Consider the following 18962-nt stretch of genomic DNA (forward strand, 5'->3'; position numbering starts at 1 on the left):
TGGTGACCCTAAGCCAAGGACCATTGTCGGCCTCTTCCTGCCAAGATATTTTGGAGTGCATGTGGTTGCTGTCAGCTTCGTCGCTCCCGAGAATAGCAGCAGGATTTGGGTCGTTAGATCTTTATCCATGTCCTTCGGCGGTTTTGTTTTACTATGAAATCTTGTCTTAGTAAAACGGATGATCGAACTTTACAGCGTAGTGTCCCTGGCCTCTTTGTCTTGCAGACCGGTTAATTTGTGTGCCCTCAGTTTTCTTTCTCGGTAGAGAGTTTAGGGCTCCTGTACTTTGCGGTTTGTAGCGAGTAAGTGTCTGACATGGGCCTGGACTTGGAACTTAAATTGTTGAGAAAACTTCGATTAGATTGGACCAGAAAGTCTCTCTGTTTGGCAGTGGAGTGGATGGAACCTTTTGGCGATGGACTTCAGGACCACTTTTTAGTTCACGGTCATCTGTGAAGGGAAAATCACCAAAAAGTAAAAGTCAATTGCCAACCCCACTAAAACTCTGCAGAAAATGAAAGATGGTTAGTCATGTTTTTATTTGATGTGGGTCTTGACCAACTGTGAGGCTTTTGGGTCAGCCAATTACAGTTTATAAGATGGAATTTTGCGTCGGGGTGATATAAATTAAAGGGCAAAACCTAATTTAATAAATCACAGTTTAATTATTCACAGTAAAACAAACTCACCTCCCGAAAAGTGAAGTTCTCAAATCTTCATGCAGCCATTTTACAAATGTCATCCCTCCACTTTCTCATTTTATCAAGTCTACCCTCAGATGGAAACCCAATATTTACACAATCCACCCTTTTTTAAGCCAAATGATCTCCCTTTTCAAGAAAAGTTGTGGGGGGCACTCATGCTAATTATGCTGGCGTACAAATTCTCACTTCAATTAATTTTACACTGTACTGTGCACCCTGAGGGGTCCAGGCCAGAAAATAGGCTTGAAATTGCCTCTTACAAAAGTCATCGGATTACCCCAAAAATTGAACAGAAAATTAAAGATGATGAAATAAGCAATTATATTTCGGTGTGTGTCCCAAGCACCTTGGAGAGTTGTGAGTATTTGTAATAATTTTGGAAGTGCGCATAGTTACCACTGAGGTCTATGACTGTCTATTTACTGGTCTTCAACCTGAGGGAACCAGGATAGAAATCGTCAGGCCGTGTCAGTCGGCCCACTTGGCGACGGCTGGAATTTACACACGCGCCTATGGAAGCGGCTGCAACCAGGGGCGGTGGACATGGGCGGATCCAGGGGAGGGGGGCCAACGGGGGCCATGCCCCCCCCCCCCGTGACGTCGCAGTAAAGGCAGGCACTGCGTACACCATCATCTTTTCCTGAAAAAAAAAATTCTTTATTATTTTTGGGGGGCGTGGCCACGCTGCCCCCCCCCCCCCCGATCCGGCCGCCCTAGGACCTTCAAACACACCGCACGAACACACCCTCCGTCCACGCCGGAAGTAACATCTCTTGTGACGCCCATGAATTTGACTACTAGTTGTAGAGATACCATTCTTTTTTTATTGCGAGAGGGGCACTGTTGCTTTTGATGGCCAGCTCATCAGTGACCATTTTATTCGGGTGAAGAGGAACACTATTATTTTCAAGGCCAGTTTTCCATGACAAGGGCACAATTTTAATGTTGCGAGCGGGGCACTAATGAAATTGTGCTTTCGAGGGGTAGTTAAATATCTCGAGAAGTTATCGTGAGCTGAGAGGAGCGCTATTGTTTTTGATAGCCAATTTTCCATCTGTGCAATCATGTTTTTATTCCTCACTAATGGTGTAATTGAGGGGCAGTTTTCCATTACAAGAGAGGAGACAATTTAGGCCCTATAATTTCGTAGCGCGAACATAATAATTATATGCTTTCATGACCCGTTTGGGGGCAATTTTGTTTTCATCTCGAGGGGCACATTTATAACCGCGAGAGGGGCACTTTTATTGCCCTTGGAAAATCTGGGGTGGGCGGAGCAAGTGCCCCCCCCCCCCCGGTTCCGCCGCCCCTGGCTGCCACCGCTCCTCGTGCCGTACGCAGCTTCGTGAGTAATGATGTCCGTGGAGTTGAGTGGACTGCGTTGATGGCGCCCTCTATGGACGTAAGTGTTCTTTTGCAAAACGAAACAAATTCACGTGCATCCCATAATGTGGATAACACTTTTGTTGTGATCCGCGGACAGACCTTTTCGCTGTTTGTGTTCAGAAAAGTACATGAGTAATTTGTACTAAAAGAAAGCTTGATGACGGCGCTTTCATATCCTACATTTTGAAAGTGCTACAGGCAAAACTTCATTCAAAAATTGGTCCTACCATTTGGTTTTCGTCTTTTTTTTGCTCACCCTGTATAGCGAACGGAGTACATGGGAACATGCTCGTATTGAAACAAGACTACACGTGGTAAGATTTCCCAGATGCTGTGTAGCATTCATCCAAAGACACTTTCATTCTAATCCGTTTGTTAATAATTAAAATACACGTAAATATATTTATAAATTTACATTTCATTTACATTAAAGGGGCGCCCCAAATATTTCCCTATTGTTTCCATAATGCGCCGGTGGAGCCCTTCTTAACGGTTTTAGGCCTACACAGAGTGTTGGTTGGTCATTTTGTCAATTAATATAACAGGACGTTCTACTACTTTTGCCCATTTTTTTCAGAAAACTATTTTTGGGATAGGCCTAGGCCTATCTACATATTTCATACAAATACAATCAAATTTGGTGCAAATATTCTTCGGGTCATATTCATCCAATCAAAATGACCAATGCATCAAGAGTCACCGTTAGAGGGCGCTAAACCCACTTTTGTGGGCAAAATCGTGTTTTTGAAGTTGTTTTCAACTTAAAAAAAATGCCAAGTAGGCTACTTACGGCATTTACATTTTGTATGCAAGAACTGTCAAAAAATACGCCCAAACGAAGACAACTGTCGTCACCGACACCACGAAGTAACACTCATGTACATACCAGTAAAAATTAGCAATCGGAGAAAACGGCATCTAAAGTTGAACGCCTTCTAGAACAACACTTTGCGTCAAAACTACAGAGTATTTTCAGTTGAGTTTCTCGTTGTAGACACTTGATGTATTGACGTTATTAAATTTGCTGTTTTTGACCTGTTTGTGTATTAAAACAACAAGAAATAAGAGAAAAAAGATGAGTGCTAGTTCGTGAAACCAAAAAAGCTGCGAAACTGTAAAATTTCGTTTTCACGAAGTAGCACGCTTCAATGTATTACAACACTAGAAGAGTGTTTATACTTCGTGGAAACGGAGGTCAGCGCGCGAGCGCTCAAACAACAAGAGTGTTACTTCGTGAAAACGTTTTTGCTCGCATTTGAGCAGCGTGCGCGCCATGCATTGCAATGGTGAATGGAACTTGAGTGTTACTTCGTGAAAACGAAAATTGTCACTTTCGCGCAAAAGTTGCCATGGATACTATAGCGTAATTATTAAAGTAAAGCTCTTGAAGCATTGAAGTTTCGTGCAATGGTAGGCCTTGGTGAATAATGTTTAAAAATCCAAAAACTGGAAATCGAAAAAAATATGGTTTAACACGGTAGGGTGTTGCTTCGTGGTGTCGGTGACGCTGTGCAGAAAAGGTGAAAATCATGAAAAGTCTTCGCACGGGATTCCTAGCATTCCATTGTAGTTGTTCACATGACATTGAATTTTAGACACCAAATTTCATGCCGACCGGCCGAAGCGTTCCGTTCAGTTGCACACCCAAGGGGGGGGGGGGGGGGGGGGGGGCTCGGGAGGCTTGAGGCCCCCTCCCCACTCGAGGTAATTTTCTTTAGTCCCACGATTTGACTTCGGTGATATGTGGCCTATTTTCGAGTATAATAGGGGTAAGTGGTGCCACCAACGTCAAAATAGTTCCCCCCCACAAAAAAAATTGAACAAAATTATTTTTGAGCCCCGCCCTCCCCCCCCCCCCCCCCCCCCCAAGCAAAACCTGGGTGCGCCACTGGTTCCGTAGTTTTACGGGGTCCCATTATGCCTCGATTCAAAAGTGCTTTTTCTGCATCAAGTAGGCCTAGCCTAGGCCTATATAGCAACTGTCTATAAAATGCTCTCAAAGTGTTTACAAAGCGCCCTCTAGTGCATGCACGGAGTCCTTTGAACAGTATATCACGAACAAAGACGATATACCAAAAACAACCTACTCCAGTTATATGTACATTTTAATATATAACCCAATTGAAGTCTCGTGGAGCTCCTCGTCTTGACTATATTTTTTTTCAAGGAATAGTTTGTGCCCTTGTTCTTATCCAATTACACTTACTACATTTCGATATTTTGCTAAATGGATTTCGACTACCTGTGCGATGTAATAAGTCTCCTCTTCTCTTGTTTTCTACTCAAAATTAAATGCAGCACAAAGGCAACCTTCTAACAGAAAGCGAAGTTCCAATTTAATACACAAACGTAAAGTTAAACAAGTTGCAGAGAAATGTGAATAAAGTGACTCACAACCCTCGTTTGATGTTTGATGTTTAAACAATTTTTGCCGGACGGGTTTAGGTCGTCGTCTGCGGGTAGCACACCCTGATATTCCCGGCCTCGCTCGCTGCTAGCGGGTCGCAGATAGATATTTCCGGCCTTGCTAGTACGTGTTTATCCGTCATTCGTTCCAAATACCGCAAAACTTTTGCGTGTACACACGTCATCCGACGTGAACTGGTTTTAACACTACATCCCCAACACAAAGCAAAGTACTAATACAAATAATTAAAATCGATACTTATTATCGAAACTCAGTTCAATAACTTACACTTCACATACAAAGTGCCAGTTTGGGCCGACCGATATGGAGTCAGGCACGATTTGGGCAGCAGTACGCGCGTGTGCGCCATTCTGGTCTCGGCGTGTTTGCTATGGTATCTTGGTAACATTCGTCGCCATAATGATACTCACTACATCCAGCAACTGATGCATCGCGGTTTGGTGTGGCCAAGTAGTACCAGTCCCAACTTCGGTATCCGTGTTCGTAAGCCTCCTTCAGCTCGGCTAGGGTGCAGAGATGAGCTGCCAGATCGGAACAACCGCTGGCCTGCCCGGCACGATCTGCGAGATCGTAGCTCTCCCGAGTAAGGACTGGGTGTCGGTAGCTCATCGGGAGGGAGCAGCATAAGCCTGGAGACGGGCTGGTCAGCGGCAGGTCGTGGTAGGTCACTCCGGTCTCGGTCAGCACGGCCTGGCTGTCAGGGTCAGCGTACCATGAGAGAGGCGTGGCAGGGTAGCCCTCCTTAGAGGCGTGGTCAAGTTCCCACTGAAGGCAGAGGTGTTGGCCGGTCTTCCTGCACTCAGAGGCGGCTGATGCGTGTGTGCGGTACCAACAGTCGGTCAGGCTTATTGCAACTGAAAAGATAGCAACAAGAAGCGAAAGCGTAGCGATATATATAATTTTTTTTGGCGCTGTAGAGGATGTAAAAGAAACTATCAACATTCACCGTCATCTATCCATCTTCTTATAACAACAACTTAATAAAGTGTAAAGTTTGCTGCTTTGAGTTAAAAAAAGAAAGAAAGAAAGTATGCCAATTATATTTAGAAAAAAAAAATAATAATCATTCGGAACGATGCATTGGAGCTCAACTACCCGCTGTCAAATTTAAAGAATAAAAAAGAGTAACCACTAAGGCCAAAAAAAAAAAGTCTCCGGTTTCTGGTATGCGTGCGCGTCGCCGTAGCCATGCGCGTCGGCAAAATGAAAAAGTTTTTTTTTCAATGAAAGATGATGTCTCAAAACCGCCAAACTCACTGGTTTGACTGGAATCCTGCTGCTGCACAATTTTAACGTGTTTTTAGATTAGGTTATGGTCGAGAATAAGCTTTATGTGACCTCGCTGGACTCCCATATATTTGTACTAAGTTTAGTCGGGCACCATTTGCAGTCATCAGCACACATTTGAAGCAAAAAAATCAGGTTAAAAAAAAAAAGGCGCGTCACCGCACCACTTTTTGGGCAAGCTCCATACCAGAAACCGGAGACTTTTTTTTTTGGCCTAACTAGTAACTACCAACAATGTGACCAGATTGGTTTGTTGTTAATTTGTCTGTTTTATTTCTCACTACAATCTGGAAGCATTCTCTTACCTTCTCTTCCATTCGTAAGCAGCTCAGCAAAACTCGGCTGCATGGCAAAACAGAAAAAGACGACGTGACTGGTAATTGCGGCTTTGAACATGGACGTGAAAACAATGGCTTAGTTGATTCATCCTCTTTATTATCTGATAGACTTATCGAAATTTCGGCTTTTTTATTGGTTGGTTTTGATTTTCGTCACTTTAGCATTTTCCCTTCGAACTTGGGCTCTACTACAAAAAGCACAACAAACAAATTAAAGGATAACATCCTACCTCCTCCGGACCATAGTAGTTGGTACCGGTTCTCTCAATCAGAGCTAACGGGTATCGCGACGCTGTAGCCCCGTTCAGCTCACACCGCCTCTCCCCCTCCGAGTAGTGGAAAGAAAAACAACAGCGATCGGCTAGACACACCCGAGCGCAGACAAACTGACATCTTACCGTCAGGTTACGGTAGACGTGGCCAGGCAGGACGCGGTTCGCTACGCCGTTGAATTCACGGTCCAGGACGCGTGAGCAACCCCTGGTGCACGGTTTCAATTGCATTTCTTGGCAGTGTGACCCGAAGAAAGCCTCGGTCACCAGGCCAGACATCGGGAGGAGAAGGAGCAAAAATAACATTTTCTCTTTGCTTTCGTTTTCCCCCAATTCTGTATCTTCCTCCAATAGTCTTTATGAGTTTTTCCGCAGCTCGTACGTTGTTGGCAATGATGGAGATGTTGAAGGATTGAAATGAGGCAATTAATGTAGACCCTGGTGCTATTAAACCCAAGTCTTAATTTTCGACCCTGGCGGTGGCATTTGCGGTGACGCCAGTCTTCTGGATTGTTATGGAAACCAGAAGGGTAAATTGAACGACAAAAGGGAGACATCGTGGACTTCATTATTTGCCATGGCAACCGTTGATGAATGAAACGTCGGGTATAGGCCTAGCTCGGTCATTCAATTTTACTACATTGGTAGGCTTATTGACAGCTCGACTCAAAATTAATTTTGATCGTCGTATAATATGATTGTCGGAAATAAGTACGAGGGTAAGGCGCTGATGGCAAGATTTTGTGTGATAAAGGAACGCCGCTGTAATATTGAACGTAAAAGTAAATGGTGAGAAGCAGACAAGGATACAATACAATGAAAACGCCAATTTTAATCCGAAACTTAATTGTCAACCAGAATTTAATACCCGACATAAAATTCTGAAAATTCGTTTGAGATTGTTGTTATTTTTCCTTTTTTATTCTGCAGTAAATTAGTACAGAAGTATGAGACCTTAAAATATTGTATTACTTGTGGTTGGGTTCCAGAAACGACGCTCCCGTTGGAAAAATGTGTACGTAAAAGATGAGGCGACATTTTGTTTTCAGTTTATGCACCGGGTCCCGTCTTGTTGATAGAAAATTAATATCATTTAGAGTGTGAATTATTCTTAGAGGTACAGGGAATGATAAAAACTGCAAAAGCGCAGAGATTCCGAATGACCCTATGCGACAGTCGCGGAGTGTCAGTTGCAAAAGCACACTTCAAAGTGTTGACCCTGGGTCAAAGAATTAGAGACCAAAGTGTTGACCCTGGGTCAACGGGTGGACAAAGTTTGTCCAATGAGAGCTCAAAGTGTTGACCCTAGGTCAAAGAATGAGAGCTCAAAGTGTTGACCCTGGGTCAACGGGTTGACAAAGTTTGTCCAATAAGACCATAAAAGTGTTGACCCTGGGTCAAAAAATGAGAGACCAAATTGTTGACCCTGTGTCAACGGGTGGACAATGAGAGCTCAAAGTGTTGACCCTAGGTCAACGGGTAGACAAAGTTTGTCCAATGAGAGCTTTAAGTGTTGACCCTTGGTCAATGGGTGGACAAAGTTTGTCCAATGAGAGCTCAAAGTGTTGACCTTAGGTCAAAGAATGAGAGCTCAAAGTGTTTGCCCTTGGTCAACGGGTGGACAAAGTTTGTCCACTGAGAGCTCAAACTGTTGACCCTAGGTCAAAGAATGAGAGCTCAAAGTGTTGACCCTGGGTCAACGGGTTGACAAAGTTTGTCCAATAAGACCATAAAAGTGTTGACCCTAGGTCAAAAAATGAGAGACCAAATTGTTGACCCTGTGTCAACGGGTGGACAATGAGAGCTCAAAGTGTTGACCCTAGGTCAACGGGTAGACAAAGTTTGTCCAATGAGAGCTTTAAGTGTTGACCCTTGGTCAACGGGTGGACAAAGTTTGTCCAATGAGAGCTCAAAGTGTTGACCCTAGGTCAAAGAATGAGAGCTCAAAGTGTTGACCCTTGGTCAACGGGTAGACAAAGTTTGTCCAATGAGAGCTAAAAGTGTTGACCCTGGGTCAAAGGGTGGACAAAGTTTGTCCAATGAGAGCTCAAAGTGTTGACCCTAGGTCAAAGAATGAGAGCTCAAAGTGTTGACCCTTGGTCAACGGGTAGACAAAGTTTGTCCAATGAGAGCTAAAAGTGTTGACCCTGGGTCAAAGGGTGGACAAAGTTTGTCCAATGAGAGCTTAAAGTGTTGACCCTTGGTTAATGGGTAAACAAAATCCGTCCAATGACGTGTAAGATTGGGAACTTTTGTTCAGACGCTGCAACATTTTATCCAAGCCCAAATCATAGACACTTTCGTTCCAATTCATTCATTTGTGATTTGAATTGAGCATAAGAATATTATTTACATTGATAACTTTACATTATATTTACATTAATATGAGTAAGCCTAATGTTAACCCCATCATAATGTGTATGTGCGACTGCCGATGTTCTTAACATTTGTCAGTAATACTTGTTATCCGTCATGACCTCCCATTCATTTGATTGCACTGTGGTGACCACAAGAGGGCGCATTACTATATTGGACCATTTGTTGTCAGAAAACAGCATTTTTGGCATAATGTTTCATTATAAAGTCACCGTTGGAGGGTGTGGGTGCGGGGGAACGGCAAAGTCATCATTTTTTCATGAAATTAAATGTTTCAACCAAATTGGCACGAATGAAGTACTTGAAGTATTGGTATAAGTGCTGGCAATATTTGTCATGTTAGAACTGTCATTTTATTTGTAGTACATTTTGTAGTAAAGGTGAAAATTGAAAGCGGTCTAAAAGATGTACCAAGAAGCAACATATACTCTAGTTAGGTTTATGTAAATTTAAATTGAAGAGATCCACATTCATTTTGGCTGTACTTTTTACAAATATAGCTTGTACCACAGGCTTGTTCTATTACACTTTTACACTGCGTATTTTCTAATTACCTTTTCTCTACCTGTGCGACGTTCTAAGTTTCCTCTTCTCTTCTTTTCTGCTATAAATTCAGTTCAGCAGAACGCAAAGTGTGTTAAATTTCAACAAATTAAAAAAATCAAAGTCTTACCTACTTCAAAGAATATTGACAAAGTGAATAACATCTCCCGTTTGAATCAGACACATTTAAGGATAATACTTTAAAACAGCTTTCAAAATCAGCAATTAATTATTACAATGATAATGACTATTCCGGAGCTTTTAAATGATAGCAAATGGTTTAGGCTAAAGTTCCTAGAAAATCTGAACAAAAATAATAATACTTATGCCGATAGTGTGCCCTTCCATGTCCATAACTCAAACGCTTATCACAGTCCTCTTAACACTACATCCCCACCGCAAATTAAAATACTAATTCAATATAATTATACTCGATACTTGTTTATCGAAACGCAGTTCAATAAAATAAACTTCAACTACAAAGTGCTAGTGTAGGCCGACCGATGGAGAGTCAGGCACGATTTGGGCAGCAGAGCACTTCCCTAGGCGCACCTGGCCTTGGTGTATTTCCTATGGTATCTTGGTAACATTCGTCGCCATAATGATACACACCACATCCAACAACTGATGCATCACGGTTGGGTATCTCGAAGTACAGCCAGTCTACCGATCTGTAACCTCGATCGTAAGCCTCCTTCAGCTCGGCCAGGGTGCAGGGATGAGCTGCCAGGTCGGAACAACCGCTGGCCTGCCCAGCACGGTCTGCGAGCTCGTAGCTCTGCGGAGTAATGACTGGGTCTCGGTAGGTCATCGGGAGGGAGCAGCACAAGCCGGGAGACGGGCTGGTCAGCGGCAGGTCGTGGTAGGTCACTCTGGTCTCGGTCAGCACGGCCTGGCTGTCAGGATCAGCGTACCATGAGCCGTAGGGAGGCGTGGCCGGGTATCCCTCATTAGAGGCGTGGTCAAGTTCCCAACGAAGGCAGAGGTGTTGGCCGGTCTTGTTGCACTCGGAGGCGGCTGATGGGTGATTATAGAACCGACAGTCAGTCAGGCTTATTGGACCTGAACAATGGGCCAAAACAAAACTTGTTTAGATTTTGAGGAATTCGATTTTTTTTGTATTGTTTTAAAAAGTGATATCTTTAGTTAACATTATTCGTGACTTTTTGTTTTCTTGTTATTTGTTATTGCTGTAAAAGATTGTATATACCAAAAAACTTTGTTTAACCTTGTCACACAGCAAAACAGATTAAATTCTAAAATTTTCAATTTGAACTGCTCCAAGTTATATGTTCAGCATTAAATCAATCTGTTGAAAAAGTGTACATTCATCTTGCAAAGTCCTTGCGTGCTTACTTATTTTACAGGTCATTAATTTTTTTCAAAGCGTTGTTACCGAAAATTAAAGGGAAATTACGTTCTGGAATACAACCAATTGAGATACAAAACGCGTTTAAACGAAAGAAAATAGGATTATGTATATTTGAAAGAAGGACGTAAACGTCCACACAACCATGCTTTAAAAACTGGGCGTTTTGTGTTATCCTTGCGAAAACCATGCAAAAACGGGGCTTGAAATTTTGATTCTCAACTCGAACCAATGAGTGTTATTAGTTGTGAATCCTGCCGCACAGTACATCGCATTCTGCAGACGTACCAGCGAGAAACAACATTGTACGGGTGGTGTGTGTAAATTATTATCGAGGGCGGATCCGAGGGGGGGGGCAAAAAAAAGTGAACCCAATTTTATTTTAAGTGACGTCGTAATAAAGGCAAGCACTGCGTACACCACCATCTTTTCTTTTAAAAAAAATGGTCAAAGTGGTCAGAAATTGCCTCAGATCGCACCACAGAGCATCTCAGAATCCCCCCCAAAAATCGGGGACCTTAAGCGGGCCCCTATGAAGCCCGGAAAGGGACAGGGTGGATTTTTTTTGGTAATTTGCTAATTCGTTCCCACGAATTGCTAACTTGTTCCCACGAATTACTCATTCGTTCGCACGAATTGCTAACTCGTTCGCACAGTACGAATTGCTATTTCGTTCGCACGAATTGCTATTTCGTTCACACGAATTGCTATTTCGTTCGCACGAATTGTTAATTCGTTCCCACGAATTGCTATTTCGTTCGCACGAGATCCTAATTCGTGGGAACGAATTGCTAACTCGCGCATCCGGGAACGCGTTAGTTAGTAATTCGTGGGAACGAGTTGGTAATTCGTGGGAACGAATTAGCAATTCGTGCGAACGACTTACCAATTCGTGCGAACGAAATAGCAATTCGTGCGAACGAATTAGCAATTCGTGCGAGCGAAATAGCATTTCGTGGGAACGAATTAGCAATTCGTGCGAACGAATTAGTAATTCGTGCGAACGAATTAGCAAATTACAAAACAAAAACCACCCTGTCCCTTCCCGGGCTTCATAGGCCCGAACCCAATGCCGTCATTTTTTGGGACCAACTTTTTAGGGGACCAAAATATTGTGATCTGGATCCGCCCCTGATTATTATACATGTGTGCGACACACACAAAACGTACATCATACATTGAATAGAAACGGCTGGAAATACGTATGCCACAAAATGTCCGCCGCGTCCGATGTAAACAACCGAGTTTTTTTCCATCTTTTCTCGGGAATGGTAAGACATTAGACGTTTGAAATAGGATAAGTAAACAATCCAAAACGTAAAATTTTCGGGAAATTTCAGACAATAATGTCTTTTTAATCCGGTTAGCAAGTCACCAATAATACCCGGCTCACATTTCTAGTTTATTGATTTCTTGCTTTTTTTTTCCATTCATTTTTAAAAAATATACAACTTTACCTTTTTCCTCCGTTTCATTTGTTAGCAGATTGGCAAAACTTGCCTGCATGAGAACAAATTAAGAGGAGAAAAAGAAAGCTTTTAAACATGGAGGGTTTTTTTTTAGGAAAGGGTGGTCCTGTAGGAGAAAGAGGATGTAATGCAAATCACTCTCTAAATTATGGAACTACGTTCCACACTTTTTTCGGCCCGTCTTTATATACAGCAACAAATCGTTCTCTACTGATCCAACCTCTGGAAATATTCTAGATTTCAATTATCCGCACATTTTGTTTTGCTCTTCCACAAAAGGTGAAACTTGCTAGTAACTCATGATCTCAAACAAACTGGCAACTGCGTAATCAGACTCCCATCTCCTGTCTCCTGAATTTCGTCTTGAAAGTAAACAAAAACTACTGACATGACGTCATCATGATGAATCGACCCGACCAGTGACGGCGGAACGGTTTTCAAACTGGGGGGGGGGGGGGGGGGGGGGGGGGGGGGGGGGAGGGGTTACCCCCCCCCCCCCCCCCCCCCCCCCCCCCCCCCCCCCCACCCCCGCTGGCTACGCCTATGACTAGACAACAAATTAAAGTGGTTTTCGCTACACTGCCCTCCGCTGGGGAGAAGGCGCGTCTCTGCGCCTTAATTTAAAAACAATATTCGTGATTAGCTCCACAAAAATTAATTTAGTAATCCATACTGCCCTTTTAAAGTTACAAGTGTATAATTTTGTCAATTTTTGTTTAAATTCGTGACGTCGAGGCTATCACCTTACTGCTTTCGTAAACCACTGGTGTTAAACAAAATACATCAAAATTTATAGCGATCAAAAATGCATAGCTGATAGTGAAAAAATTAACAGCAATTAAATTTCAAATACTTGCAGGCAGAGCCATTGGTTGGTAATTGTGACCATCTCAGAGGAATTCTGACCTCTAGTCATGTACATGTATAACTGGCAAGTTGGTGTGATTATTAATTTTCAATAAACAGTTCAAACTTGTATTCTCCAATGTCCAAGTGTTGGTGTGCGCCCCAAAACTGGCATGAGTTCAAGCAGCTGCCTAACAGAGAAAATTAATCACAATAAATATTGTCCAGTTCTCATCCACTGTGGTGGCTGCCGCCGGCGGTAGCCACGTGACGAGGGTTGGATGTCTTCAGCCATTAGCGGGTCTGGAGATGTATTTCTTCCTCCGTAGTCGATGGGCCGGTCGTCATCAGTATGTCGACTGCTCATCACTCCCAGTCTAGTAGAGTCCAGTCCCGAGGCCCAGCTCAGATACTCCCCGTCGCCAGCACAGTCACGTCTGCTGTTTCCCTGGTAACGTCCTGAGCATCGACCTCTCCACTCAAGTCATCTGGTTCAGCTTGACCATCTACAGTTCGCTCGAACTTCTGATGTCAGCTCCATCCCTGATGCTATCTCAAGAGTGGACTTCTGGCTCCCTCAAGGTCTCTGCATTGAAATCATTACTAACAAAACATGGTTTCAATCTATCAAAATGGACTACTGTCCTGTAACCACTTTATAAGTGCCTTTTAAAATCACCAGGGTATACAAAATATGCAAATTCACTCTGTGTGTGCCTACGACTACTATTTAAGGGGGGGGGGGACGACTACTATTTAAAGTGGGGGGGGGGGGGGGGATTACAGAAACTGGAGTAAAAGTAGGCTTATTTCTTTGTCATAGTACATTTACATGCGTGCCCAGTGTGTGCTCAGTACAGCCCATGGGGGAGGAGCTAGGACTGGGTGCAAAACTAACTTAAACACCCACGGGCTGAGGTGCGTCCCCACTTTAGCCGCACCTAACAAATCTATATTACGATCTAACTCTTCTTGTAACATAGCCATGGTACTCTCCAACTGGACTTTAAGAACATCTCTTCTTGAATCCATACTGGCTTGCCAAAAAAAAATACTAAATATTTCTATGGTGAAAGAAAGGGAAAAAATTACAAACGCTTTGACCGTGGATCCCACCGCTGCCACCAAAAACTGTAACGAAACCTACTCAGGGATCCGCCAGTTAAGTGAAAGCAACGCAAAAATAATTTTAGAAGGAACAAGACGTTTCAATTCTGTTAGCCACTGATAATTTTCTTGTGACTTTTAATTCAAAAACACTTGAAATATTATTATTATTATTTACATCAAATTTGGCAGTATGGATTCAGTGATTATAAAAAATAAGAATGATTGAATAACGCGAAGTACATGTCGGACAATTGTAAGGACATATACATATAGTTTGAATCCTGGGCGAACAGCTCAACCAAGCCCACTAAAAATGTGTTCTAGTTCCATTTCAAATTTATAGTTGAACACAAACAAGGCCAAAAAAGGGAAAGAGAATAACAAACTAGTTTGCTTGTACTTCCTGTGCATATTGAACCATCAAATGGCAAATCGCTTTTTAATAAATATTTCCTAGATTGCTATCCAAGGGGGACGAATCAACCCCTCGCCGATAAGCAACCGGACCCTACCAAAAAGCACCCACCAAAACAAGAAAGCCTCATGCACTGAACAATTTTTACCCCTCAGCCGAGAGGCTCGATATTCTTGTGCAAAAATGAATGACAATGGATATCTCTCACAAAATTGTGCGATGGAATCATGAGTATTTTAAGAGATATAGGTCGCAGTGTGTCAGAGTAGGAGGTATCTGTTCTGATGTTAAAACTATCAATACTGGTGTTCCTCAGGGATGTGTTATCTATACCAACGACTGCTTATGTTGCAGCTCTGATTGTAACATCATAACATACACCGATGACACAGTACTCACTGGGTACTTGACAAATGACTCTACGGAGTACGTAACTGAGACGAGGAATTTCATTGAGTGGTGTAACCGCCACTATCTTTCGATAAATGTACAGAAAACTAAAGAAATTATCTTTGATTTTCGGCGAGGTGCTGAGGCTCATGAACCAATTACGATCAATGACCACAATGTAGAAAGAGTCAATGAATATAAGTATCTTGGTACTGTAGTGGATGATAAACTCAACTGGAAAAGGAATACTGGCATGATATGCTGCAAAGCTAATCAACGCATGTATTTTATTAAGGAAACTTAAGCAATTCCATGTCGACCGCACTATTCTGCGTTTATCTTATAAGATAAAACAGAGTGCTCTGACTTTTAACCTTTCGGTTCCCGGTGACACAGCAGAACGGGCAGAAGCTCGACCGAGTAAGGAAAATTGCTCAGCGTGTCATGGGTTTAGCCTTGCCCTCCTTGGATACACAGCTTGAAACACAAGCAGCTTCTAAATTAAGCATAATAATGAAGGACCAGACTCATCCATTTTTTATTTGCTTTGTTTTTAATCGTTCAGGCATCAGAATCCGTCCTCCACAGACAAACTCACTCCGTTTTTGACAATCTTTTATCCCAAATTCCATCCATCTCTTCAGTCACTTAACCAAGCGATAAAATGGCCAATGACTTAATAAATATGAGTATTTCAATCACATGTGCATGTACTGGCTTTTATATAATAAAATACATTTGTAAGTACTGGTAGTAAATTGTAAGTATAAATTAAAAACAATTTCATTTCGTCTTTCCTTTCTTATACTTGGATGTATGTTGTATTATGATTTATGTAACAGGGTTTTGATGTAATATTAGTGTTTTAATGTAATTGTGTTGCCAATGGAATATGATTATCCGTATTTATAAGATGCGGACAATAAATCTTTTTTTTTTATTGTCAAAAATTTAAGGGCCAGTTTTGTTTTCATCGCGTTTTCATCATGTTTTCACCCCCCCTCCCCATTTTCGGCGTCTGCACAGTGGCATAAGCGGGGGGGGGGGGGGGGGGGGGGGGGTTGCACATAGCATCTCAATTGATGGTAACTGACAAATCACATGACGTGAAAGAGCAAAATCCAAAAACAGACCTCTCATATCTGCAAACCTAATGTGGACTATAGTGGAACTCCGTGTACTCCTACAAAGATGAAACTTGATGCAACAATTTTATAGTGGTTAATGGGTGAAAACAGCTGGTTAAGTAATGAGACTAAGATAATACTAATACTAAAAGTATCGGAGTCTTATATAGCGCACGTATCTACCAACTATTAGGTACTCAAGGCCTGGAGATATGTCTATTATTAAAGAAAGGTAAATAAAGCTTATGGGAAATATGAGACCCATTATGTGTTTCACGATATAATTTTTTTTTAAAATAAACCTGAAGGGACTTATTAGCATTTACGAACAAAAAACCTAAAGTGACCGCTTCTAATGAATGCAGTACATCAAGCAAGCACGACTAAATCTAGAACCAATCGGCTGTAGGTAGGTGAATCTTCGCGTCGTTATGCATTCTCGTTCTCATACAAGTACGCTATGTAAAAACAAACGTTAACGAACAAGGAGATCTAGGCACGAAAATGCTGGATGTGAGTAAATGAAATTCGTTTTTATCCATCTCAAACTGATTTCTCACCATTTTTTTTCTTGAGGAATGCCAAGATAGAATACCAAAAATGAAGTTTCTTGAGGTGATTATGGTTAGTAATCATTCTGCCAACAAATTATTGCAAGACTAAAAGGGCAAGCCAGTGTAAACGCCCATAGACGGGCCGCGCAAGGGTTCTGGAGCTGAGCCGCGTAAGTTACTTCCAGGCCCTCAGTTCTGTAGGTTGTGGGTTCGAATCCAGCCTAAGGTTTGGCTGCGGGTGCCCTTGGGCCAATGAGTCCTTTAACCCTAAAAGGGCCGGGGCGGAATCCGCACCCCCCCTCAACTTTTTCCGCGATAGCTTTGAAAAAAAAATTTTCAACCATAATTCCAAAACCATTTGACCTATAGTCACGACATTTCTTGGTTATCTTCATGATTAGTTGCTCTATGCATGTACGGGGACTCAAAATGTTTCGTCACTCGATAGCCGAGATCTTAGCTGGGGGGGGGGGGGGGGGGCGCCCCCCCCCCCCCCCCCAGCTAAGAGATGGTCAAAATAACCCGGCCTTTTTAGGGTTAAGTTTATTTTAAAACATTTGTAAAACCTAAAAGACATTTTGGTCTTCTATTTAAATTTTAGTTTTCACCAAAATACGGCAACATTTGGGCTGTTTTTAATAATTTTGCATCCAATGTATACGAGTACACCGAGTTGGTCCGTATGTACTTTAGATTTTCGGAAGAGAGAAGTCAATTTTTGACAGGATATATCCATTTACAGGGTGAGTAAAAAAAATACAGGGTGAGTAAAAAAAAAAAAAGGAAACCCAAATGTCGGGACATTTGTTTCAGTGAAGTTCTGCATGTAGCACTTTCAAAATCTAGGATATTAAAGCCCAATTCATAAGCTTTCTTTTAGCCCAAGAATCATTCAAATTACTAATGCACTTTTCAAGTTACGGAATTTTAAACACAACCAACGTTTCAAAGTTATGTCCACGGATAACAAAAAAGGTGTGCGTTCTTTCAGCAAAACGTACACAATTCACACACATCCCTATGTGATTTGTTTTTGTTTTGCTAAAAGAACACTTACCTTTTAGGGATCTGTGGACAGAATTTTAGAACGGCGGTTGTGTTTAAAACTCCGTAACTTGAAAATTACATTAGTGATTTGAATGATTCTTGTACTAAAAAAACATATCGGAATTAGGCTTTCATATCCTAGATTTTCAAAGTGCTACATGCAGAACTTCACTAAAACAATGGTCCCAACATTTGGGTTTCGCTTTTTTTTACTCACCCTGTATAAGATCGAATATTTACATGAATGAAATATTTCACCTGTTCTGGACCGTAGTAGTTGGTACCGGTTCTCTCAATCAGAGCTAACGGGTATCGCGACGCTGTAGCCCCGTTCAGCTCACACCGCCTCTTCCCCTCCGAGTAGTGGAAAGAGAAGCAACGATCATCGATAAGACACTCCCTGCCGCACAGGACCCGCGAAGCTACCGTCAGGTTACCGTAGACGTGGCCGGGCAGGACGTGGTTCGCTATGCCGTTGAAATAACGCTCCAGGCCCCGTGAGCAACCCTTGATGCATGGCTTGTCTTGGCAGTGCGGTCCTACGTTCAAAGCCTCGATCACTAGGCTGTAGATTGGTATGAGGAGACACAGCTGCAGCATCTTGGTCCGCTTTGCTCCGAATTATTGAATTTGAGAATTCTGTTTCCGATATGGCTGTCTTGATATTGACAGTTGTGACAACAGGCAATGCCCAGTGATATACGAAATGACACTATGACACTAGGGCCTATATCTACATGTACTGTCATAGTGGTGATTGTGCCGGCGATAATGAAGATGCCAATCATTGCTAAATTGCTGCTCGACAAAGCGAAGAGAAAAAGGCAAACGCAGCAACCATGACAACCATTCACACGGGCGTCGCTTGTCTTATAGTTTGTTCAGTTGACCTACATGATATATTCTCATCACTAGCTAATTTAATGTACACGGAACTTCCTTCCTGTTTATGTGTAGAAATGTTAAAAAGGGTTTGTGTGTGGCCGGCCCTGACGTAAAGATCTCGGTGCGTGAGTGCGGCCTGCAAAAACTTTTGCCCCGAATAGCAAATAATAAGGTTGCAGACCAGTAAATCGGTCCGAAATTGCCTACGCCGGCCAAATCACGATTTGCATGAGTAGTAGGGGAGGTGGGGGAACCGGAGCAAAATGGAAAAAATCTGCGGCAAGCCTGAGCACGCCGCTCTCGATTCTAAAAATAGTTGGGGAAAAATATAGGGGAATCCCCCGATCTCAAAAAAAAAAAATCTGACGCCGGGTGTGGGGGAGAAAAAAAAAAAAAAAAAAAAAAAAAACTGACGC

General features: G+C 42.4%; 2 protein-coding genes across 2 annotated transcripts; both read right to left on the reverse strand.

Annotated features, from left to right (window-relative positions):
* Positions 1 to 4659: 4659 nt before the first annotated feature.
* LOC119738451 lies at positions 4660 to 6864 on the reverse strand. The gene is made up of 3 exons (XM_038213348.1): positions 6374 to 6864; positions 6111 to 6147; positions 4660 to 5372 (listed from the first exon to the last, which is right to left on the reverse strand). The coding sequence occupies exons 1-3, from the start codon at positions 6719 to 6721 to the stop codon at positions 4828 to 4830; spliced, it is 930 nt and encodes a 309-aa protein (XP_038069276.1). The 5' UTR covers positions 6722 to 6864; the 3' UTR covers positions 4660 to 4827.
* Positions 6865 to 9561: 2697 nt separating this feature from the next.
* LOC119738875 lies at positions 9562 to 18456 on the reverse strand. The gene is made up of 3 exons (XM_038213851.1): positions 17920 to 18456; positions 12161 to 12203; positions 9562 to 10396 (listed from the first exon to the last, which is right to left on the reverse strand). Exons 1-3 carry the CDS (start codon positions 18259 to 18261, stop codon positions 9846 to 9848), a joined length of 936 nt encoding a protein of 311 aa, XP_038069779.1. The 5' UTR covers positions 18262 to 18456; the 3' UTR covers positions 9562 to 9845.
* Between the last annotated feature and the right edge of the window lie 506 nt (positions 18457 to 18962).

This window comes from Patiria miniata, unplaced genomic scaffold (assembly GCF_015706575.1).
Source record: "Patiria miniata isolate m_02_andy unplaced genomic scaffold, ASM1570657v1 HiC_scaffold_3, whole genome shotgun sequence".
Classification (NCBI taxonomy): Eukaryota; Metazoa; Echinodermata; class Asteroidea; order Valvatida; family Asterinidae; genus Patiria; species Patiria miniata.

Bases quoted from the DNA above. Each gene is read 5' to 3' on its own strand.
- LOC119738875 (XM_038213851.1), bottom strand. From the start codon at position 18,261: ATGCTGCAGCTGTGTCTCCTCATACCAATCTACAGCCTAGTGATCGAG. The intron at 12,204-17,919 runs GTGAAATATTTC...GTTCTCATGCAG, and splicing joins ACTACTACGGTCCAGAACAG to GCAAGTTTTGCCAATCTGCT. The intron at 10,397-12,160 runs GTAAAGTTGTAT...CCCATTGTTCAG, and splicing joins AAATGAAACGGAGGAAAAAG to GTCCAATAAGCCTGACTGAC.
- LOC119738451 (XM_038213348.1), bottom strand. From the start codon at position 6,721: ATGTTATTTTTGCTCCTTCTCCTCCCGATGTCTGGCCTGGTGACCGAG. The intron at 6,148-6,373 runs GTAGGATGTTAT...TTTGCCATGCAG, and splicing joins ACTACTATGGTCCGGAGGAG to CCGAGTTTTGCTGAGCTGCT. The intron at 5,373-6,110 runs GTAAGAGAATGC...CTATCTTTTCAG, and splicing joins GCTTACGAATGGAAGAGAAG to TTGCAATAAGCCTGACCGAC.